The 25928-nt window shown below is 37.7% G+C and overlaps 1 protein-coding gene across 7 annotated transcripts in view; it reads right to left on the bottom strand.

The window, feature by feature from the left end:
- INPP4B (inositol polyphosphate-4-phosphatase type II B) overlaps positions 1–25928 on the bottom strand; it is a 312544-nt gene that overhangs the window by 118612 nt on the left and 168004 nt on the right. For all 7 annotated transcript variants that reach the window (XM_050330616.1, XM_050330613.1, XM_050330615.1 and 4 more), the window contains 2 exons: positions 7483–7533; positions 4101–4180 (listed from right to left, as the gene is read on the bottom strand). In XM_050330616.1, the coding sequence (XP_050186573.1) occupies positions 4101–4180; positions 7483–7533 (131 nt within the window). The remainder of the gene's footprint in view (positions 1–4100; positions 4181–7482; positions 7534–25928) is intronic.

Below are 25928 nucleotides of genomic sequence, written 5' to 3'. Positions count from 1 at the left end.
ACAGTGAAGATTGTCCCTGCATCAAATTGCTCATGGTCATCCGACAGCAGATACTACAGCCCTGCAGGATAAAGGACTGCACCTTAACAAATCTGCATAGGGACAATGGGGACAAGGAATACAGCAAAAGGAATTCAAAAGTGTCAATGTGAAGAAGTCCATATAAGGTACAAAATCTAGGTGGCTTATGGAGTTGGAAAATTGCTGATTTTTTTAGCAGCCTGAGACAAGGAGCAGAAATCATCTCTTATCTGTCCACGAAGCAGCTGCATTAGAAGTAGATTTCTTTACCATCCCAAGTCCCTAAGGATTACCAGGTCAGCATCAGTTCCCTCAAATGCAAGGGAAGGAGTTAGCCAGCAACACCTCATGCAGTTGGAATATGTGCCTTGCTAGTTCTGGACATAACATGTTGACCTAGGCATGTAGAGAGAAAGAAGGTAACAAGTTAGGGGTGGAAAAGAAAGGTAGATGGACTGAGAAGGGCAGTCATTTGCCTTCAGTGCTGATCTCATCAAGTGGCATTACTGAATACTGAATATGCAAATTTAGGTCTGCTAATTGGTTCCCATGGCCATACACCTTCCAAAAGAAAAAAAGGTTCAAAAACACAAAGGAGAAGGGAAGCAGACTGTGTATTTGCACAGCTATGTTCATTACAAATGACAAAGTGAGCTACTGCCTGAAAAGCAAACTGCATGACTGAGTCTAGCAGGCAGCCCCTTTCTCCAATGCACAATACAAAATAAACGTGATTAGTACAGAGTAACATACAGATTGCCATGAAATTAATTTCTCCAATGATGCAATATATTTTGAAATATCCAAGCACAACACTATTGTACTTGCACAAAAAATGTTTAATCTGTGAATTCACAGTGGAGCCTAGTGCAATTGATATTGCTTTCAAACAAGGCCCCTGTAAACGACGTTCTGTTGCATTCTAAGGTAAATAAACAAAGTTTTGCAATGTTAAATTCCTTCTGTTCTCTTGATTTCAGTGTACAGTTAAGCCTCATGTCAAAACAGGTTTCACCTCAAATGTATTGGAGATTTGCCTGACTTATAAAGGCAAGCTGTTGTTCATCAGTTTCCTTGGGAGGATGACATCACATGAAGCAGTCAAGAAACAATTTCAGGATGGAGACCAAGTAAAACTAGTTGTAAGCAGATTTCTATTGAATTTTAATAGAAAAAAACCAGCTATAGTATTTTATAGCCATCATTTGCTGGGGAAGTTATTTTAAGTACATAAACGACCACAAAAATTACTGTGCTGCTTTCAAATTCTCTCCAGTTAGTTAAACACTGTGAATGTAACTATTACTGAAGTGCATTTATGTGTTTTCTGGCCCACTGAACTACAAGGTGTTGGGAGGGAGGGAGGAAGGGAAGTTAAGAAGACTTTCTTTAATCAAGTCTTGGAGTTGTTATTTTGAACTTCCCAAAAATAACTGTGGCTTATCTCCTCTAGTTAGAGGAAATCAGTTCAGTCCTGTCCAAGAATAATGAAAATAAGACAGCTAAAAAAAGTAGATTGCTAGACAAACAGATATTGTCCAAGAGGTCAAGCACAGGCATATGTTTAAAGAAAGTCTGTAGAGTACATGACTGACAGACATCCACAGGCACAGTCTCTCAGATAAACTACATCTGCTAAGAAGAGCACATCAGAACATGTACTTAATTTTTTCAGAGAACACAACAGAGTACTATTATCTTTTTTCCTTTGCTGCTTCTTACACTTAACTCACTGGAAACCATACCAAAATTGCCCAAGCTAAAGAAGACTTTCCTGGAAACAGGCCAACTAACACCACAGGGGAAGCAGCTAATGGAAGTACCAACTGCTAGCTTTACAAAAAGCCACAGACCTCAACCAAGCAAAAGAACCTCGCCCCATTATGCTGTTCTTAACAGAAAGGTATGGCAAAAACATCCTCAGAACTGAATCGAACCTAAAACTTAAATCAACTAAAAAAAAACCCCATCAGTTTTAATTACTAAACTAGCAGACAGTATATGTAAGAAAAAAAGTATGCTTTTTTACAGAGAAAATGTATGTTTTTTTTTTTAAATTGGAAACACTATATCACATAGTCAATATTAAGAAATATTCCCCTAATGAATAAGGGGTTTGTTTTATTCAATAGCCTATTTTATCCTGTTCACCATCACAACCCTGTAAGAAAGCTGGAAGCAAGTGGTGTTGTATTACCATTGCACACTTAAACACTGAAGATTACGGAAGGCAATTTTGGTTTTATAAATTTTATATTGGAAACTGCAATCTCAGGTCTCTAGCAAGTAAATTCCTCTGCCAGCATCAGTTGTGGACTTTGTCAACACTGAAGTAATCCTACAAATTGACCTGCCCATGTCCTGATGATTAGCTATAGATCCACACATCTACAAGGAACACTCAACCACCAGTTTAAGGCACCTTTATAGAAAAGAAAGGACAATCAAAATAAAAACTTCTTTTGCACAGGTTTTGTAACTTATGTTCCTAATCACTATTAGGGTACAATGGTGGGAAAATGGAAAACTAGAGCACAGTTTGTCAACAATAAGGAATTGTAGACGTATGCCAGCTCTCCACAAAATAACAGAAAAATAAAAGAACATTCTTTAAAAACCACTTTCATATTTTTACACTGTGCCTCAGAAAGACAATGGTAAGACATAATAACTGAAAAAAAGGAAACAAAACAAACCAAAAAACCCAATTAAAAAGTAACCAAATTCTATAATTACACCAATATTTACAGGTCACACCACAGAGCTATTTCCTGTTCCTTAAATCTCTACTTCAAATCTAACAAAGGAGTATCTCAGTCACAGGCACTCCCTGGTAAACTCCCATCCAAAGTATATCAACAAGAATTAAATAGAATTGCATGCTTTGACAAGTCCCTTGTTATACCCTGTATCCTCCTGAGAGGTACTAATATAATAGGGTGATTAGAGAAAAGTAAGCTTAAATCAGTAGGTTGCTCTGGTTAAACTGTCATTGAAGGAATGTGGATAATTTCTATTGATATTTCTGCTGCTGAATAGTCATAATCAGGAAACAATCCCACATTTGAAAGGTTAGGACTTTTTTTCTTAAAAAAAAAAAAATCCAACTAACTAAAAACTACCATTTACTGCATCTGCAAATTAATTTGAATTGGTATATTTGTCTTCTAATGTTAGTTAACCAAAGAGGGCATATAAGACTAAAAATATTAATTAAAAGTCAATTTATTGCTCATGAATTACCCATCTTAACTTTTTGCTTACAAATTAGATTGGTTAGATACAAAGTAGTTAATCTGAAACTTTCCTGAACTTTACATTCAGTCAATTACTGTGGCACCTGTCAGAGGCAATCTTTCAGATCACCTTCTCAATATGGCAGTCAGTGAGGCAAAGTTTGTCCCAAAAAACTAGAGACAAATGTAACACGATTTTTCTACAGAACCTATGTACAATATCACAGGCAGAAAAAATACCAGTGTCTCAGTTCTCCTGGTCACACCTGCTTTCCTCCCAAAGTGTTGCCTGTGTAGATACCCAGTGAGTTTGAGCAGTTGCTCTGTCAAGCTTACCTGTGCCTTCCCAGTAATCCCAAATAAACCCCCACTGAGCTTGCAAATATCAGCTCAAAAAAATCCCAGCACTATATAAAGTCCAATGACTTTATTCTGAAAATGACCACCTAAAAGGTTTCCCCTAACCTTCAAAATGTCTTCATTTGTATCTTGCTTTATTTTAAGCCACACAAGACAGTTTTCCTTCCTTCAGTGCACAGCTTTAAGAAGTATCTGTCCAGCCTGGCCCCTGGTTTTGAACACTGGGTCTGAGTCTCCTGCAGCTCTGTGCCACCGCTAATTAGAGTTGTACATCACACTCCCCACTCTCCACAATTCCAGTTTGACTGCACATAAGGGATAAGGTCTCCCTTGAGCCTCCTTTTCTCCAGGCTCCCAGCTCCCCCAGCTGCTCCTCATCCGACTTGTGCTCCAGACCCTTCACCAGCTTTGTTGCCTTCTTTGGATGAGAAATGCCAAGGGTTATTAACTCAGCTTGGTTTAAAACACAGGAAAAAAACTTACCTGAGGGTAAGGGTCAACTGTTGCTCCTTTGACTTTACCAGATCTCCTACTCTAAAAGTTGCACAGCCCAGGAAGCTTCTCTAGAAATCAAAGTGGAAAGAAAAGATATCCATTAATTTTTCAATTGTTACTTTTATTTGGTCTCACACTTGGAAATCTTTCTTTGGTACCTGGAAAAATACTGCATTTCAATATAGCATGTAGCATGATTATCAGTTAATTGTTAAAAATCTGGTTTTGTGGGCAGCAACCTTTCTCTTCTCCATTAAGAACAGTCTGACAACTTGACAAAATAACAGCTTGTAAGATGTACAGCCACGAAAATTTTCATTCAGTACAAGCATTTGCATTTTGCATCTTTTTCTGTCTGTATTTCTAATTTCTAGATTACAAGAAAAGCAAAGTTTTCAGTGTTTTACCTAGACTTGTCCTTGCTATGGTTTTCCCTCAAGCCTTTGGAAGTACCATCTACGTATTTCAAATATGAATGTGTTTGCTAAGAAGGTATTTTTAAATTGAGTTCAGCACAAGTTTATTAACAGAAACATTGTTTTTCTCTAGTTTACGGCAGTGTTTGTAAGTACTTGTTTCCTTTATTTCCATTGTAAGGTGGATCTCTTCACTGCAGTACAAGTGCAGAGAAATGTGTTAATGAAACAAGAATACCTAAAGTTAAATCAAGCTATACCACTATATCTTCTCCTTCTATCAAAATCACTTTCACACATTAAAAAAAACCTTTAAAACCCCAACAAAACAGTGCAAAGAGAAAAAGACTGAATTTTCTTTTGCATTTTGGTTATTTTTTAACCTCTGCTCATAACCTGCTGAACATGGCTAAAATCCCATTTGGTCAACTTGGCCAACAGCAGTGTTCTTGCCTTGGGAACAACAGGAAGGAAAATAACAGCCTACAGCTATCTTCTATGCATTTACCTTTCAAATGTACAACACCGTATCACTTGCTCTGAATAAACTGTAATGAGATCATGAGATTATGTGTAATTTTTGTGATAAAACAATAAGAACTACACAAAGTTGAATTTTTATTACACAACACTAATTTTACTCTACTGTTGGAACGGCAAAGTAAAATTCCAGGTTAAATTATATACATTCTTGGATACATGAATTAAAGAAGAATCAAGTCACGCTGAGGCTGCATGCAGAGCACAACTTTCCCCTTCAGGGAAGAAGAGAAGAGAAACTGTTACTACAGAGAAGAGTAGTGAAAAAACCCTTCAGTCTGCTTTCCTTCAGGAAAGCCAGCTGGATATTGGGTGTTTGAATGTGAACAATAAAGCTCTACACCAAGATTGGCTTTCTTCTGTATAAAATGTACAGTTCGAATCACAATTCTGGAATTAGGAAGGCACCAACACTGGTCTCCAGTTTGGTGAACTAAACTATCAGTTATGGTTTGTTTCTATCAGTGACGCAGGCTTAGATTTCCTACGCTTTTGTTGACAATTAAAGCAGGAAAGGAAAAAAAAAAACATAAGTTGAGAGTCTAAGGAAGGCTGGGAAAGCAGTGGATTTGGAATACGAAGGAATGAAGAAAAAAAGGCCTGTAGGATGTATCGAGACAATTAGTGCAGCCATACAAGCAAAAATCACAGTCTGTTTTCACCGCCAAAATGAAATGCACTTTTACAAGAAAGACATCCCTGTGTGACTCCTGGTGATGCATGGCCTTGCTAAAGTGAACACACAGATAGATCTGTCTTTGTTTAGATCAGTCAACATGAAGGTGTTTCTTCACTAAAGCTCTGTGGTTGCACGGCTGACTCAGATTATTTATCTTCTTACAGGAGCATATCCTTCTTAGTACCATAAGAACACATCCCCCAGCACAGTGCCTATATGGCAGACTTTATTCTAGCATTTCATGACATTTGAGTGCTTGTATTTGAAACCTGACCATTGGGAAAGGAGGAGAGGGATATTTGGAATGAAACTGATATAAGGTTGGGTCACCCGGGGCTTCTTACTGCAGCACAACAGAACTATAAATCCATTTAAGGATCCTAAGTCAGAGTCCTCATGTGACCAGGGCCAAGAACTCTGCTCTCTTACACAATCCAAGAGCTTCGGTCATTGTACCCACTAACCATCTCTGAGTGTCACAGCTAATTCTCCAGGGTCATGAAATTAAACATGAATAATTTTATCGGCTTAAAACTTTCTACTTAATTCTCTGCTTCATATTTTTATGTTTATTTAGAGTAAAATTTTCGTTGCCTGACAACACAGAGGTATTTGCAAAATCAAATAAAATTTTAAGTTACCCCATGACCCAAATGAAGAGAGCTATGCTAATATTCAAGGGGTCTAATCTCAAACAATGCTTGAGAAAATTTTTTCCATTCTGATTTAGATGTAAATAATCTACTCTGGGGCCTGAACTGGCAGTCTACAAACTGGACATGTGACTTGGAGAGGCTTGAAAAGTAGGCTTTAAACAGAATTTCTGCTGTAGTGCTAATTGCAGAGTAATGTTCCTCTGTAATTTTGCTAGTGTTGTACTTACAATTATAAATCTTAAGATAGGTGACTCAAGTAGTTTGATGAATAATCTCAGCTAGCCAAAGAGAAAAGTCTCTACAACAGCTATAGGAGAAGTTGAAAGACATCAATTACTTTACTAAGATTGAACTTGCTGCCAAGCTACAGATTTTTCAAACACTAGCTGCAATCTTGAAAACTATGCCAAGGAATCACTGAAAAGGCAGAAGAGTCAATATCTTAGGCTAAAAATTAAAAAAAACAACCCACAGTTATTTTACATTTTGCAGACACAGACCTAATACCTGCAGTAGATGGTTTTTGATCTTTTAGACAGCTCTAGCAGGACCAACATTTCCCAACCCCATGAGGTGTCCATATGATCTGGGAGGTTTCAGTCTTCTCAGACCCAGAAATGAAATCCCAATACCTTGGTCAAAAGTTCTACATATCTGCATGTAAAAATAACTCCTCTATATATCACCAGGGAAATTTCTCAAAAGGCAAACTAAAGGCAACTCCTACTGCTGAACATTTACACCCCACACAGCAGAAGGTGACAGGCCAGGCTCACTGAGGCAATGCCATTCCAAGCTCTCAATCTCATCCAGATTGCTTGCATGGCAGTAGTGGGAAGTTTAGATAGTTGTGCCTGTCTCAGGATAACTTCAGTTGAAAAGGATTTTCGAAAAAGATGTGAATGGGATTACATCAATCACTGAGACCATCACTCCTGCCTTGATTGCTTTGTTCATTTAACCCAACTTCTGCTATTAAAAAAGCTTGTCAGCTTCTGTTGAGCAGTGGGTGTCTGTGTCTGCTGACAAAGTAAAAAAAAAATTAAAAAAAAAATTACTTAATCAAAGTAATTGCTTACCCCAACATCTGCTCTTGGTTCCTTGTGATCAGGTAGGACACTGGTGCGGACCTGAGGAGGGTGAGAAAGGCAAACAAAACATTATTTTTTGGTTGTTACATTCTTATTGGAATGTGAGAAGTGCTTATGCATTTCTTTCTTCATACTCAGGACACTTTGGAGATAAATTTAAATGGAGATACATATGTATATATAATTTAATAAGAATTCATTAAATTGAAATAATTTAAGCACAGTATCTGCTGGTTCCTGTGGAGAAAGTCTCTCACCACTACCCATTTATCATTCTGAACTTTCCCGATTCTCTAAAGTAAGAAAGGCTGTGTTAAGTAGTTCCTTTCCTAAAACCAGACTCTTTGATTCTGACCTGAATAACAGAATTCTTTATCTAGAGGCATTTTCAGAAACCAAATTTTTCAACCACAAGTGAAAGAACACAGTGCCTTAAAAGGTATTTTCTCCAAATAAATACTTGCCTTTGCCAGCTGATGTGCAGCAGAACTCCTGACCCCACTCTCACTCAATGTAAGGCCCTGCCTCCTCTTCCCACTTGCTGAGCATCTCTGAGCTGACAGACATTTGTAGGCATTCACAGAAGAAAAGCCTCTGAATTCTCCCCTCCACAGGACCTGTTGTTGCATTTGCATGCAAGTTGTCCCTGCATTTCCTGCAAGGTGCAGCTGCCATCGTACACAACTACTTGCATTTCACATGAACAAGTATGGGACAATCTGACTTCTGTATTTCCCAAAATACCGTACAGGTTGGGGAGAGGGGCTTGTGTCTTTAGTGTCTATAAAATTTCATTGTTGAGCATTGGTTAAAAACAGAGGACTGATTAAGCAGTAAAAATTAGATAGAAAAAGTGTAAGAAAACCTCTGTAGCATCCCTCTAACAGGGCTTGCCTCAGCCAAAAGAGTCCATTGGAATAACTTGCTGGTAAAAGCAACACACAAGGGACAATGTACTGAGCATCCACATCTGTTTGATTATCTAGCCTAAATAACATATATTCATTTACAGCTCAGCCCCACCAGGACAAATTTTTGGGTCGATTTCCAAGTAAAAGTGAAACCCATTTTGCAAATCTCTCAGCAAAAGACTAATTTTGCCCATGCCCCCAAATATGTCCTTCAATTCTTCCATTCTAGCTGCAAATTGCTACACAAAAAGAAACCTTTCTTCAAAACAAAGATAATTTTATTTGTCTGGGCTTTATTCTAAATACATGTTGTTAGAAAGCACCAATCAAAAGTCTACCACAAGACTTGACAAAGTAGAACCATGCCTTTTCTCAGTCAGCTCTTATCCCTTGATTCCCTTCACTGAGAAGTTTTTTCCCACAAAAGCCTGAAGATAGTAAAAAAATGCTATAATTAGTTTAATGAGGGCCAGTATGCTTTAGAAATCTGTGGGAGTCCTCATTTGGATGCAATTCTACATTTAAATTTTCCCCAATAACGTAACATTAGCAACTCCAAGGCATTTGGCTTTCTACAGAAAACTAGTACAAAATTTTCAAGGCAACGTTTCTATCTAAAATTTACCTTTAAATGCTTCAAATTACAAATTAAAATAAAAGTGCTGGTTTTTCCTTGCTGGTGATGCATATCTTACTCTTTTTGGAGCTGGGGAAATAACTTAGAGCAGATCTGCTTCTTGAAAGAAAGACACGGTATCAACACCAGGTCAAAAAATGCTGTGCCATTTTAAAATGCTAAAAAGCTGTTCCATGTGCTAGCCTTGAATAGGTAACACCTGGCTCAATGTGAAAGGGAGGTGTTTGCATTTTCTAATTATTATGGATATTTATTCAAGAAACAGAAACAATTTAAGAATGGACCTTCCTCTTCATCCCAGAGATATATTCATAACCCGGCAGCCATTTAGCAAGTATTTTAAAACGTGTGCATGTTTTTGCATGATACTAAGGGGTACTTTGAAGCAAGAGAAAGCTCAAGCATCTTTTCTGTTTACTGAAATCAATGGATTAAATCAATGGAACACACATTTAGAATCATAGAATATTAAATTCCTTCTTTTGCTGGATGAAGTCTCAGTTCAGGAGAACATACTTCTGTTTTTCTGACCCAGCAAAGACCTGGAAAGGGATGTCAACACCTGACTAACCTACAGCCTTCCATATAACAACAACTTATTTCTTAATTCCAAATGAAATTAAAATACAGAAACTATTTCTGTTGTGTTTTTGAATAGTTTTTGGGTTGGTTACATGTTTGTTTGTTTTCATTTGGTTCTAACCACTTTATAACCAGTAGCTGTACAGCCAAATATAACACTGCGGTGTTTGATGGGACTGACACTAAACTGCACCTCGTTTCTCTCTGAAATACATTTCTTTTTAAAGGAAATTGGGTATCTTGATCCAAGTATATGCAAATACATATAACTTTAGAAACAGTTTTATTATTTAATGCTTATTAAAAAGAAAAGCCACATATGTCTATGTCTATACATACATGGGAGCTATAGTCTTATCCCTTTAATGTCTACTGATTGAGTTCCCAAACAAACTCTCCTAATACTGCAATTATCAGGGTCCCACTACGAAATGTGCACATAATCCCAAGCAAACGTCATTACAAACACAGTCGGACAGCTAGTAACCAATTATAAAACATAAGAAAGTTCTAGTCCCAACCCACAAAATGCAAAGAGAAAAAAAGGAGAGAAATACAAAGGATCTGGAAGACCAAATATCCTCCCAGTATCTTTAGAGAATCACAGACTGTGCTGAATTGGGAGGGACCCACAAGGATCATCGAATCCAACTCTTAGCTCTGCAAAGGACCATCCCCAAGAGTCACACCGTGTGACTCTACTTTTTAAAACTTCCTCATAAACCAGCTTTTCCCTAATGGCACCAATAGTATTCTAGAACAACTACAAAACCTAAATGCGAACCAAAAGTCAGATTTTAATCCCAGGTAGTCACTACTCTGTTAGAATCTCAGTTTTCTCATTAATTGCTCTAGGTTTTCCTGAGCAAATTGCAAACCTCTGGATGGTGAGTTTATTCACAGCTGGGGTAAGACCACAATTCCCTGCAGTAGCACACACTACAGCTTTACTTTCCCTGACATGAGATGTATGAAGAGATCAAAAAGGCATGCAAGAAAGACAGCTTGTAACCTAAGCTAAATGCAAAATGTCTAGGACAAGTATTCACTCCAGTGATTCTGCTTGTACAGTAATAGTTATCTTGTATACATCACAGCTGCCTGTACCAGGAACACCACTCAGTGAACTACAGTGAATATCATGATACATTTAATTTTCTGTAAATGTTATACAGAACAATATGCAATGAGTAGCTATTCTTATACTTTCTAGTACATTTATCACAGACATATCAGTCCAATTCCTCTAGGCATAAATGCTAAATTCAGCTTTAATTAGCTGTCCTTTAGTATAAGGCAGTTTCATGTGATTAAGAAGAGCATTTCTTTCTGTCATTTGCAGCAGTCTGGGCCACATCCACACACACTGTCAAAGTTCAGAAAATTGAATCAGTATCATTACTGAATCTTTTGTGCCTGCCCTTAATTAAGGCCTTTGAATTGCAGTTTGTGATTAAAGGCCATGTTCGGCTGGCACTCAAGTTTTGCAAACAAATACTGCTAGATCCTTTTCCTAGTTACTCTAGATTTTACTCTATCGAATTAACAGCGGTTTCCAATAACTTCCCAGTACTCACTGCTGTTGGCTGCTTAAACGCACTGCTCTGTCACCACTGTTACATGCTTGTGGCATCTCATGATAACCAAATACAAACCACATCAGGCGAGGCATAGGATGAAAGAGATCACTGAACGTAGTTATTGAAACATTGACTTATGCACTTTCAATACAGCAGTTTCCAGGAAAGCATTCCCAGCTTCAGTATAACTCTGGCAGTTGTGTAGGAACACAACATGCAAAGGCACGTTTACCTGGGTGTGCTCTGGGACAGTGACCATCTGCACCTTTCTTTCCCCTGCAGGGAAAAAGGACTCTGATCTCTGCTAACACAGCCACCACAACTCCACAGTCTGCTGCTATGGACAGTCAGCCCATCCTCACCACCACTGCCTGCCTGCCAGGCAGCACCACCCACCAGACTCAGTGAGAAACTACATTTCTTGGCACTTTGCAGTCTGAGAAGTTGTAGCTTCATGCTTATGTCCTAGACGAGCTGAAAGTGCTGAAATTGCTGCTGGGTTCTGCAACAACATCGGTCAGCTTTTATAGGATAGGACCCATTCCAGTACATGCAGCAAATTAATTTTTAAAAGAAGATATTGTACACTCACCAGCTATTTATTTTCATCATATAGATTAACAATTTGCTTAATAGTTCAATCAACATATTGTAGTCAGCAAAGTAAAACACTTCCATCAATACTTTGTTGGATACGCGCTTATTGGATGGAGGACAACGCCAATACAGTAATTTTCCAACCTTTAGTGCATAATTATTTCCAAGAGTCCACATAAAGCAAAAGAGAAAACCTTTTCCCCTTAGACATGTACGTAGTACTGCAGGGTTTACAGTTCCAGTGGAAGAGTTGCTGTGCAGAGACACTAATAAATGTTAAAACTGAGTTAAAGATGAAACAAATAAAGGGAACAAAAGCTATAGAAACTTATTGCCATGCTTTTGCATTTCAATTCAAAATAAAAATTATAAAATATCATACGTATACATTTCCCTACTATAGATAGTACTGAATGTATAGGGAAAACAATACTTGCCGTGTACCAGCTTGACAGTTTTATCTGTTTATTTATCTGAAAAGGTCAAACAGAAGGACAGGCCTATCTGTGCATGGCTGGATACTTTTTAAAGACAGTGTTTGATCGTGACTGTCTCACAGTGTGGAGTCAAAATCTTTCATTTGTGCAGCATTGACACTGTATGAGCTCCAGGCACCCTTTTCTAGACTTAATATGAGGATAATAGAAAATACAGACTTCTTGGTCTCTAAGAATCAGCATAAACTGCTTGTTGTTCAGACTTCTCTACAGCTGAATATCTTTTTCTGTGTAGGCTGCATCTCTCTATGCTTTCTAGAGAAGAGTAATAACACATAGCATAAGAGAAGCATTACAAGATCCCCCTGAGCAAAGACTGAGGTTAACAGAATTTAACAGCTTATGTAGATTCATAACTAGGTGCATGAACAATGAGCAGAAAAGCACAAAAGTCTTCAGTATTTGATTACAAGTACAGTTTTGTTTGTTTATTTTTCCAGCTTGGGCATTTCATCAGAATTACCTTCAAAAAACACCCACAGTTCAAAAAGAACAGATTACTTAGGAAACCTCTGTGTACTGAGTGCACCGGTAATACGAACATAAAACACAGCAACAAAAAACACACCAACTCTGCAACATCCACCATGGGAGCTGGAACAGATCAAGTGGCAGAAGAGATCTACACATTATGAGTGCTTTGGGGCACGCTACAGAGAGTCAGATGCAACCCAGCAAGACTTCTTAACTCAGTATAATTGCCAGACACACCAGAGCTGTACCACTTTGCACCGTGCCTCTGTGGAAAAAAACACTAACCGTATCCACACAACAGCTCAGTGTGGCTCAGATTCCAAGAGAAAGCTCCAGCTTGGGTCCAGGGCTCAATTCAGCGTGGCTCACAGCTCCAGCTGCTGACACACAGTCTGAAAACTGTCAAACGCAGCTAAGAACTGACTGTACAGGCAATGTGCTAGGAGGAAAAAAGGCAGCTCCCATTAATGGTCTTTCCACCCAAAGCACTAAGATCACATAGACAGCTTCTTCCTCGGTATGCTCCAAACCTTAAAGTCACAAAGCTGAAAAGCACACATTTGGAAAAAGTTGTAACAACACCCTCATACTGAGATCTATTCTCTTCCACAGCTATTCATAAAATAATTAACTAACTCATGAAGGTAAAGTCCTAAGTTTGATTTGTCTCTTGGTGTCACTGGAAATAAGAAAAAGCTGTCAAACTTATCCATGCAAACCTAAATACTCTTTAATATGTTTTCAGTGTACACAATGGAAAAATGAAAGGAAGAAACTGTTTATTTACCTTGTTAACACAGCACACAGTATGAGCACTGGATTAAATTTTTTTGACTTATTTGAAACAGCTTTTTATTTTCTATGGAGAAAGATCTGTCAGTTGTAAGGTTACGTGAGAGATTAAAAGTGACAGACAAAAATGGTCTGTATAAATTAGAGATAATTAACATTTGAGTCTTAGCATCATTAAAAATAGATGTTCTTCTGCTACCAGTAATTAATTTGCTCTTTATTGAAACTTGGGGTACAGATACTCTGCCAATATCAGTTGCTGCAGAACACTGCTTTTCAGGGAGAGGAAAAAGCCACGTATTGCTGCACCCAGCGAAGCCTGAGCTAAGAGTCAATGCAGACCTGTGCTGCAAAACATTCTTGTTTTGCATGATGAGCTCACCATCACTCCCCTCCTGAGCGGCTCCGAGCAAAACATGACCTTTGCACTGTGCTTTCAGTCCACAGTTTGCACCCAGGAAGAAACACCTACAAGTGATGGTTCAAGCATTGCAGGGGTCTGAAACACCACCAGTTCTCAGCTGCAGTGACAGGGAAGTGCCACAGCACTCACCTGCTCCAAATCCCCCCGCAGGGATAAGTGCTGGCTGACAGAGAGCATCGTGTTGCTGTTTGGTTGGATTCTTATTAGTCAACTGTTTTTTTAAGCGGTCGAATTTTTGCAATCAATGACCACTAGCAGCAGACTAATGGAAGTGCAGGTTTTTTCCTCAGTCTCAGTTTTTTTGAACAAAGCCCAGTCATGTGAAGCAGCCTTCTAAAGTCTAAATAGTGCTGAATATTCTAGGCATTTCCTCTGTTATAATTTTAATAAAATATAAAACAACGCGTTTGAAGTCCATAGCCATTACAATCAGCTGGCAAGCCCTTCCTCTGCCCCCTCACAATTTCCAGGAATGACCTCCTTAAAGTCTGTTTCATACTGGGAACAATCTGCAAAATTTGAAAAGTAAAAATCCCCTTCAAAGTGCTCCTGATCCTTGCTCTTCCCACTACAAATTCACAGAAGGCAAATTCTGGCTTCTGTCAGCAAACTACTGATGGAGCACTCCTAAGCTCATCTGGCTATTCATTTACAAGGGCCAGCCAACGGGGAGTTGTTACTTGCTCAAATCCAAATACCTCAGGCTGCTTATTACAATTCCACAATCCAAAAAAAAGCAGCAGTTGTTAACTGCAGCCAAGGAAATCCAGATGTTCTGACAAATTATATCCCAAAGGATACTCACTCCAGAATGATTAAGAAAATACGACATAGGAATAATATACAGGCTTTTTTATCACACTTTTTCACCCCACTCCCCCACACACCTAGCTGTGCATATTGCTTCTGCAAAACGTGACTAGCTGGCAATCTCTCAGTCTGCCTGTCTGAACATCTTGCTCCCCTGAAGCAGCAGACTATAACCCAAATTTTCAAGCAGAAATTTCAGGGGAAAATGCCTTTCTAGAATGCAAGATTTCAGCACTGTTCACAGGGCCCAGGCAGCTGGCTAGGAGAAGAGGGGGAAAAGTATCTCATTTCCATACGAGTATCTGAGAATCTGTGCCAAAAAAACCGTGCTAGAGAAGTTAAGGAGAAAACTTGTACTCTAACTACTTATTTCAGGGGAGACACAAGAGGATACAAGCCAAGGGTGGTGAAAAGCACATACAGTTGCTTGATACACAACCGGTAAACTCAGTGTCACTTCAGCATATGACACACAACACCAGTTAAGGCAAATGTTGCTGGACTGATCAGATGAGCTCAACAGCAATACAAAATTTCTAGAACATGATCTTCTGCATCAAAACTTCAGTAAAATTTGCACTCTGAATATCTTGACAAAATAAATTGAAATCTTTTTTTTCTTTCTGAATAAACAGTCTTTTTTTGAGTATGCGAAAATCTGCATTCTGTAATTTGTATCTATTGCCATAAAAAGCACATTAAAAAAATCTTAGTGTAAATTAAACACAACACCATTTCCACTGATGAGCCAGTTACTTACAAGTTTTTATTTGCATCTTGTAGAGGCATTTCCAACACTCCCAGTTCCTCAACAGATTGCAACATCTACTCAAATGGCAAAAGGTTATGCAGGTATCAAACACAGAAAAAAAGATCCTGTTGCCTTAAACAAGTCCAGACCTTTCAGTACTCTGCACAGAATATCCCTGTCTTCTGACTCATGGGAGGAGCCGAAAAGGAGAACTCAGAATTTAATATGTGACTGGAGCAGTCACATCCCCAGTACACACCCCTCCAAAGTTCCCTCTAGAAGCTGGTATTATCCCTCTGTCAACACCTGAATGCACTGCCAGCTGGGGGCCTTAAATTCAATATTTTGAATGAGTTACTTTTATGTGAGGTACTGAACTAACCAAATATCAGCTCCCACAGAAGCAAAAAGTCATCATAACATTACACAAAAAAAAAAAAAAAAAAGAAAAAGAGTTGAAGATATTGTATCCCCCATCACTTGTTTTTAGGTAACTTCTTACCATAAGTTTTTAAATTTTAAAGTGAACATTTTAGAGCAATTATGCTCAGCGAGTCAGTCTCGACCTTCTTGATTTCCCACTGGGTGTCTCCCACAGGGAATTCCAGCAGTGGATTTTCCCTGCAGTTACTCCTACATGCAGCTGCAGTAGTAGCATCACCAGAAAGAACTTTTGTGAAGACTTAAAACGATTAACATCAATTCCCTACAGTTCTGTGCCATGTTTACAATCAGGGCCATCCATCAGGATACTGGACACTGGTGAGATGTTAACAGATGCAGAGAAAGCTGCATATGAAAGAATATGAGCAGAGTACACATTTTCTGACTAACCCCAACACCCCTCAAAAACAGTTATAAAAGTTTGAAAAACAACCAAGAGCCTGATATTTTCAATAAAGAGAATATTAGCAACACAGGACTGTAAAAACCTTCAGGTCATTTGTTTTAGTATTTTACTGTCACAGACACCACATAATAAAACTCCCTTCCCCTATTTTTGAACGACACCTTGAAATTATTTTAATTTCTTCTCCCTCCCTTCTGACTGGAAGGTCATTCAAAAAAATGATTGCAATAATAGTTCAGAGTAATTTTCTAATTTGTTGCCCAGCATTATTCATGGGGAGTTTATACTCATTGCTCTTCTGCCAACATGGTCTTTTAGTAAAGTAATTATTTTCTGTTGCTCAGATTGGTCTCCCGATATATTAATAAGAAAGGAGTCATATGCCATCTTGTACTTCATTTTGTTAGGATAATAAGCCCAGGTTTTCCAATACACTGTCAGACAATAAGCTCTCCATTCCCCAGATCATGCTGCCTATTCCAATCCTATTCATCTTTCTTGAACACAAATGATCCAATTACTGACAGCTTTCCAGAAAAGGCCTAACGTGTGTATATGGAATGGAGTTCCCTGGATTCATCTGGGAATCAGTCCTGTTTGCCTCTCTCTACTGCATTGGATCTGCTGCTCAGTTACACTATGAATAACCAATTTACCTCTGTTGTCCTTCACGCAATTTGTTTCTGATGCATGAAGTCTTTGCTTATCCACAGAGTTTATGTTAGTGGAAAAACCACAGGGTCATGTACTTTGAGACTACTGTATTTCATCCTATTTCTATTATTCCTGAATGAGTGCCTTGAAGGGCTTCCATGGGTAAAGAATTGTATCAGCTTTTCCCTTCGGAGAACTAAGGGAACTTTCTGCACACAACAAATTTTTCTCTAATGTGTGGAAGCTGAAGGACTCTCACATAAATGTCCAGAAAAGCAAGGAAAATAATATTCATCAATAAGGACTTTTCTTTTGTACTTATGACAGTTTGTGATAATGTTTAAAAAATAGTTGAGGCTAAGGTCTGGCGCTGTTATTACCTAATGGATGGTAATTCACTTATATTTTGGGTAACTATGGGTAAAATTGCTCTTCAGATTTACTGATGTAGAAGGCATAAATATAGGTTAGACAGATGAGAGGGAGTACATAAATATTTGGGGGGCTTTCACGAGCTCTATTTGTTTTGCCTTAGCAGACAGGATCTATCTATTAATAAAAGTGCATTTTAAGAAGCTTAGAACTGTACTTCCATAGATAATGGCCTTTCCAAGCCGTGGAACTGCAGTATTGTCATGAGAATTACGACTGTGTCCAGGGCTCCCACGTTTCATCCATATTGCTAACAATTCACACTTGAGGGGAGCAAGGAATTTTCTCACAAGAACCTTCAGAAGACCCTGGGAAATGTTCCCAACTATCCAAATATAAAAATTCTCAACTACCCAAATATAAACATTTCCAAAACTGTCTACAGAGAAAATACGTACGAATTCATCTTTTCATTTGACAGGGCATTTTATTCTTGGACTAAAACAGTTAAACCTGCATAACTGGAATTAAATTCTTAAGTATGTAAATGCTAAAACAAATAACCTCCTGATCAGCCATCTTTAAACAAACAGACAGTCTTTGATAGTGCTCTGCCCTTTGAACAACCTCCCTCTCTTCTGACATGAGAAACTGAAAGGGGGTTTATTTATTTATTAAATAAATTCATTGCTGGCTTTAGAAGTGGTTTCAAGATAAACATGCCATCTCCCTCACAATCTAAATTAGTTTCTGCTTTAAAGGAAGAAGTAGGTATCACTGGAAGCAGGTATCACTGAGGGCTTATTGTACCATGCAGCAACCTAAACATAGCTTTGTACCTAACAGAGAAGGTAAAAAAGCAGATATCACACAGCTCCTTTGGTCTCTTTTGTAACAGGGACAGGTTTGTATTAAGAGCATTTCATTTTTCTATCACTGATACCCTATTCACAGTCACTTCCACATAAAATGCACCTGAGTTTGCTCTCAAAACCACTTGACAGGGAGATTGTTTTTCCTCACCTGAGTAAGTGTCACTGTGCCTAATTGCCATATTAAGATAAACTCTTTTTCAGCCCCTACACCGCGAATTTCATTTTTTTTTAAGCATAACTGCAATCTGCAAGGCATGGTAATCCTTTTCTCTAAGCATGATAAAGCTCTTGCAGAGATGTTACTTAAAACCAAATAAGCTATGAGCACCCTACTTTCAGACTGATAAGTAGGCTCAGGAAAGCTGATAGTCGCGGCTGCTTGTGCTAAGTAATTAAATACTGATTCTTATTCACACCTTGTGCATCATAAAGACATCAGGTATTTATTTCTAAGTAATCATTTTCTTCTTTCAGAATTTGTATTCTGATGATGCTAAAAGAGCCTCAGGCTTGGAATAAACATCAAGTAAATTTAAATATTTTCACTACTCAGAAAAAATAAAATAGACCAACTTTTCTTTAAAACTGAAAAGTGGTAATTTTCTGGGATTGTTTCTGGGATTGTTGCTTTATCTGCAAATAAACAGAACATATTAGGAAGAGTATTCTCAGCAAAAATGTTCAGGTCTGAAATTTGGCCATGCTCCTATTTCCAGAAGTCATTTATAAATTCTTTCTGACTTTTATCTTGCATCTTCTTATTTAGAAAATCAGCAGGATAATGTTTTCCAGCAAAAATAGTATCTGTTATTAGACAAGCTGATAAAAGATGAAAACAGACACTTTTCTTAGCACATGAAGTCTCCTTCGGTAACTCAAGAAAGCTTGCACTCCTGAAAAACTGTGTGTTTTCTTCATCATATTTGCTTGTGTAACAAAAGGCTGCCTACTCTTACGGACCCTTAGATCACCCCCAAAATGCTGCAAGTTGTGAAAGAAAACAGACACAGCCTCTGTGGTATTCTCTGATGTTTCAAAGACAAGCCATCTTCATTCCAGCCCACCAGACATATTTTCTGTAAAATATCCAAATGTCAGCTGCGACACTACAGCTTCTTAAATTAAGGTGCCACAACCAGTTGACGGGAAAGTTATAGCACAAACTCTGGTAACAGTTTTCCCCCCTCACATATTTTACACACTTCTTTTTCACTTCTGATGCACGGGATAATTTTTCACCATCGCATCCTTTGCTGCTGCCAGCAGTGCTCTGCTAAGATGACAGTGCTTGCTGACTCACCGTTCACTTCCTCAGCAAGTGACATGAAATACTGTTGGTTGTAGAGATTCAAAGTCACTGTTGTATCTCAGGATACATACAAATTGACACCAGGAATGGAATAGAAAATTTTAAATAGGCAAGTATTTCAATGCCGTTGAACATAAAGGTCACTTTTAAAAAATACTCTGTCAGTAAACAGCCTTAGCTGAAACCACAACTCCTAAAAAGTCAAAGTGGTTAGGGGAAACGTATGACATTCCTTATGATTTGAGTCCAGGTCTAGATAAATCAGCTTCTGACAGTTACCTGCATTTTAAATCATTAACAATTCTCAGAGAGATCAAAATTAATATTAGAAAACCATTAGAAAAGGAGCCTACAGTAAGAGTAAGGGGTTAATAAAGGAAATGCTTTATGTCATGCAGATCAGATGACACAGATTTTACTTCTCTCTGAAAAAGTCCAAGGAGCAGATACATCTTGCCGTAGATGATGTAAACTTGCATAACTTTTAATGGGTCACTACAGATACTGCAGCATCTCGAGAAGGGACTTTTGAAAACAGGTAGAAGATTCTATCTGCTTAATAAACTGCACATAGTCTATACTTCCAAAAATGTGTTGGTAGACTTATGTATCATAAGGCTGTATGTCATAAGCTGTATGCATCATAATTCATCCAAGTATAGAGCAGCCTCACTCCTTCCACACTCAGTAGAATCTTCTTCCCTGACACAGGGAAAAATTATTTATAAAAGAAAAGCATTTTAGTACATGATGAAGTATACTAATGGTAGTTTACACGTGGATATATGGTAATCTCTTCAGCCTCAGGACAGGTTGTGATGTACTGCCCTGAACCGCAAAGCATCCTATGTGCTGACAGGATAGTGGCTGTTCTAGAAAATTAATGTTTAGAGGCTTCCCCTTCCACAACTCGTATCCAAAAAGGGAAAAGATATATGCAACAAAGAGCTTATTCGTGAAATAGTGTTGTATTTATAGAACATCTTCCAACTCACGCAATAAATTCTGTATAAATTATTACAGGTCCTCTGCATCCAACATGACTATTATAGTAGAATCATAGAATCATTAAGGTTGGAAAAGACCTCCAAGAGTAGTTCTCCAAACTCAACTATCTTGCAGGTGAGTCCTTCAAACAAAAATCAGAAGCAAGACAAAAACCCACCAGATAAAAATGTATGGATTTTTATCTAACTAATTCTAGGAAACATTTCCAGACGTGAATTAATTTAGCATAAATTGCTGTGCTTACGTGCCAAGTTTTCTAATAAACCTTGTGCAATTTCCAATGCTTAAAAAGTCACATTCAGCAGCTGAACTGTACAATTTGATTCAGAAGCAAACCGAAAAAATAAAACCCCAAAACCTTAAACCAAAACCACCCACAACCCACTCCCCTCCCCCACATATTTATGACTTTTATTTCTTATGTTAAAGGTAAGCAGTCAGCATCCTTACCTAGAACAGTAAGAGCCACATTTACAAATGACAAACAAAATACAAGAATGCAATGAGGTCAATGAATACTGGAGCTATTGACACAAAATCCCCTTAATGTTTGTAACTTATTCCACTTGTGTGTGGAAGAAATGAAAGCAGGATAAAACAGCTGAAAACAAAGTAGATACATAGAAAATTAAATTCAGAATCAGTCACATTATGGTAGTTATAAGACTTGTGTCATACTTGCTCTTCTAGCATCAACCACTTGAAAGGTATATGTACACATGGGACTAGTCATTTTGACATTAAAAATTTAGTCTCACCAAGTGATACGGTATTTTTGAGTAATGCCCTATTTTATTTATTGCTCTCATGTCAGATAATTTTCAAGTACTAAGAAAGGACAGAACAAATAGTTAATTCTGTCGTATTTTGAGTTGTGTTAATATTGTATTGATCAGTGGCTTTTCCACAACAATTCCCAGAACAATGTTTTAACTGAAGACCACTAAGAAACATGGATGTAGGATAGGTAAAATTACCAGATAAATAGGCTACCAAAAACTGTTAGTATTACAAAGCAAAGCTCAGGAACATGAGAAATGGGTAATGAGGAGAGGAGAGAAAGGTCTTTTTTCAGGAAATCCCTGTTTTTCAAAGCATCATTTCAGCAGCTCTCTAAATACCATTGCTATCCCATGGGGGAATTTAAAACACAAATAAGAATAAAGAAATTTTTCAGTTTTAAGGTCAATGTATTAGTCTGAGTGAAAAAGCTTCCTTAAGGATAAATAACACTTAAGGAAAATATACATAGTGGGAAGAGAGTATAGCTTAACAGGGAAACAGACATTTTACAAAAATAATTTGGAACTCCCTGTATAAAAGTTCATTACATCTTTCTGAAGGCTGAAAAATCCCATCCTCACAAGTATTCCCCAATTTGGTGATTATTTTGCACATCATCAGAATCTGTTTGAAATAAATACTGAGACTTTTCCCCCATCTTAAAACCTCCCGTAAAGTAGGTCTAGATTTATCCTGTCCTTTATACACAGTCCATCTCACAAAAGAAAGAGTAAAATGGATCAAAATGCTTTTTACTATTTTGATTAACAAATGCAAAAGTACTTTGAAAATTCAATAAGTTGATAATACACTAAAAAAAAAAATAGCAAAATCAAAATAAACATTCCCTCACATATTTGCTGGAATTTACTATAATTTCTTCTATTTGCACATAAACATAAGCACCATTAAAAAACATCTTTATTCTGAGGTACAAGAATGAAAATGGACTGTTAAAGCAATATAAATTATTTGTACACCTCCAGTAGACACAGCCTAAAAGAGGTTAATTTCTTTCCGTTGCATTCTGTGATTTCATGAAGTCACTCTGTTCAGTTTTAAGCACTAAAGATTTTGAAATAACACCTAATTTAATACTGTTGCAAGGACCTTAACTCCAAAGTTGTCAGCACAGACATCATCACAAAGCAGTTAATAAAATGCACATCATTTAAGTCCATATCTCTAGTTTTTGAAAATATCAAAGTGGAATAAAACCAAGATTAATGATCTTCAGTAGTCACTCCCTGTAAAAACTAAAACATGCTTGGACTTATTTGAAAGTCCACATTTAAAAATAATAGCTGAGTATCCTTTTAAAAGGAAAGCCCAACACTGATTCAAAGTGCATGTGAGGTTTCAGCTCAAGATAATGTTTGGATTAACAAAAAGTGCACGACAGGTCTGATTTAAAGACTGCAGCTTCAAATTCTCATCCTCCTACACAGAGATCATGGCACAGGAAAGCAGTGAATTATGCACCACTGTACCCCATCACCTCGCCACAAACCTATGAGAAATCCACAGTTGCATATATCTCAAGAGTGACAGTTCAAGGGCACATGAAGGTCCCCCAAAACCCCAAGAATTCTCAAAGTTGCTTTGAGATAGTGGTACTTTGCTTTCCCCTTGTAAATGAGAGAAAAAAAACAAGAGCCCTTGAATGAAACCGATGAAGAATGTTTCACAAACACAAGTGACACAATTCCAGACCTCTGCAGGGAGAGGGGAAGCCCAATCATTATGTGAAATAGTAAGCTTAAAATCTGGGATTTTATGGAAATAATGTTCTGATATACATTCATCTCATAAAAGCCATCTAATATCTATTTAAAACTGAATACCTTCGCTCCTTCCAGAACTGAGAATCTAAGCTATTGGAGTCTGTATTATAACCCCTGGACACCAATACTCTGCTCTCCATATCCTTTCATTTCTGCCACAATAATTTTTGTTTCTCCCATCACAATTTAATTCAACTGTCTATTTATTTTCCTACATATCGTCTTTGTTCTTAGCACACACCAATTTCTTCCCATGGTGCCACAGTGAAATGCATAACTCCTGAAGCAGATCCTCATTTAATACCTCACTGTTACTCACAAGAAGACACAGAGAATGGTATTTTCAGCCTCTGTCAGAGAGAATCAATTCAGACTCCACAATACTCAGAAAACACCCAGACTCTGCTTTTCTTCAAAACTCATATGCCAACTGCAGTGTATTTACTTCCTCAGATCTTTTTCTCCTGGAAGAGAGAATGATTTCCCTTCCCTCACCAATGAGCTGAATGCAGAGAGCTGCAAGACCCTGCTGGGGGAAGCTGATATTTACATCTCAGCCTTGACAGCACTGGTATGGATCACACATCATAAGGATTTTTTCCAGGATTTATGAACTCCCCTGAACAGAAAATTTTCTTTGCTGGTATGCCAAACTTCCAGTCTTTTCCATCTTTCACTACCAAGACTTTAACGCTAAAGTTTGCAGACATTTTCTTTTCCAATAATAAATTATGAAGTTTTTTAACTGATGTGTAAAACAAAAGTAAAATTTATCACCAGTTTTTATATTATAAACATAAAAAGGAAACATATATAAAGAAATCCCTTCATAAAAGACATACCATTTCCTCTTTTGTAGTTTTATTTGTACACACAGTTGGTAGAAGTTTTTGGAAAAAATGCACTGCTTCCGAAGGGCTACTTTTTGGTGCCTGTTTCTTACATGGATTATGCAAGCAATAGAGCCTATTTTACTTCTAACTTCAGTTTTTACTTTAAAATACCAGTAATTCATAACTTATATTCACATACACTTCGTTCTTCCAAAGACAGTGTTAAGAAGCAGCAGTTGGAAGTGTCAGTGTCACCATTAGTTCTGTGGCCAAATAACTATTAATCCTTCTGGGGTGCTGTGGGGATTGAAGATCATTTTATAACCATGCACTTCACTTGACAAGAACACTCAAGAGAGCTCCTGCCAGTACTACAGGTACCATCAACAACCAAAGAAAATAAACGGAAGAAAAACAGTTCAAAAAGTCAAGTCTGGTAGATTATTTTTTTTCCCTGCTAAAAAATGGTCCTTAAAATGACAGAGAATTATTCATGTTTTAACCTTTTGTTCATCTACTGTGTTACAGATGCTAAAGACCTCTCAAGAGCAGAGTTACTATTCTTGTTTCATTTCACTTAAGAAATAAGGACACTGTCATCTCAGTAAACTACTCTTTCCAAGAAAGAAAATCTGCAGACTGACTGCCATTTTGTCTTGAAAATATTTCTCTTAAAGATAAGCACCAGTGTCTAATGAATATCATCCAAGAAAACCACACTTCCTGAGCAGGGGCTCAGTTTGTTTCCAGCAGTGCCTCCATATAGAAAAGCAACAACAAAAGCCACTTCCAGTTACGCACTTCAATTGTATTAACAGCAATATTTTTTCCTCTCACTTTTTTTCTCCCCTGAATTTCCCACATCCTACGTTGATAACAAACAGTTCCAATACATTCTTTATAAATCCTGCTCTGCTGGCAACCCATGAATCATCTGGCAAAATAATTCCTCTCGCGTGCAGGGCACAGATAAAGGTTGCCCTGTGGCTCAGGGCCAGTACAGCACATACACTTGCTCTTGGGACACTAGGAGTCAGCATGGTTACACTGAACCCCTTCTCAGAAAAGGGCTCTACTCCCTTCTGCATATTTGTTGTTCTTTTTTTTCAGTAACCAGAAATTGAACTAGGCTTTGTGCTCGACTTAGAGCAGCCTGGTCATCAAGTTCACGTCACAAAGGAAAGTCTCTGCTTTTCTAAACCACCATTTGCAGTCTTTTTGTATTAAAGCCTTTGCAAACAGCATCTGCAAAGTTTCAAGTTCAAAGTGATGGAAGTTCACATATATGCCTTTTGGGTTTATTTTAATACTCACCACAGCATGTGGGCAAGCATATTCCTGTGTGTTATATTCTAACATTTATAATAGGGTTTCTAGAAATTCTTTCTTGTACAAATATTTATTTTGTGTACTTGTACTATATATGTCATTTTCCATACACACACATGCACACTAGACCATGTTAAATGATTGTTCTGTAATTTAGTCACGACTTTCCTGCTTTTTACTTACAGAGACTAAAATCTTTTCTCTCTGTGCATGAATATAAATTCCTCACAAATGGCTTTGTGGTCCTGCAAATCACAGGAATTCCTGCACAATGGATCAGGAGAGCCTCACATGCACATTTTAATTTAAAAATAAATAATAAAAAAAAATCATCCTCACATGTTTGCATATTAAAATAAGCAACAACACCACACTCAAAATAAGTAAAAACAAGCTGCAGTAAATAACCAAGATGAAGTCCCCAGGGGCTAACTGGCAGCAAGGTAGGACAACAAAAAATATTTCAGTGAAGGTTACTCACAGTAACATTTAAATTAAAGGTAGCTCAGTTAGGCAACTAAATGAAATGCCAGTTCAAATCAGATTCCTTTTCATCATACACAGTAATACTCCATGGATCTC

The sequence above is a fragment of the Myiozetetes cayanensis genome, unplaced genomic scaffold (assembly GCF_022539395.1).
Source record: "Myiozetetes cayanensis isolate MyiCay16 unplaced genomic scaffold, myiCay2020 scf42, whole genome shotgun sequence".
NCBI lineage: Eukaryota > Metazoa > Chordata > Aves > Passeriformes > Tyrannidae > Myiozetetes > Myiozetetes cayanensis.
This window is presented reverse-complemented; position numbering and strand designations above follow the sequence as displayed.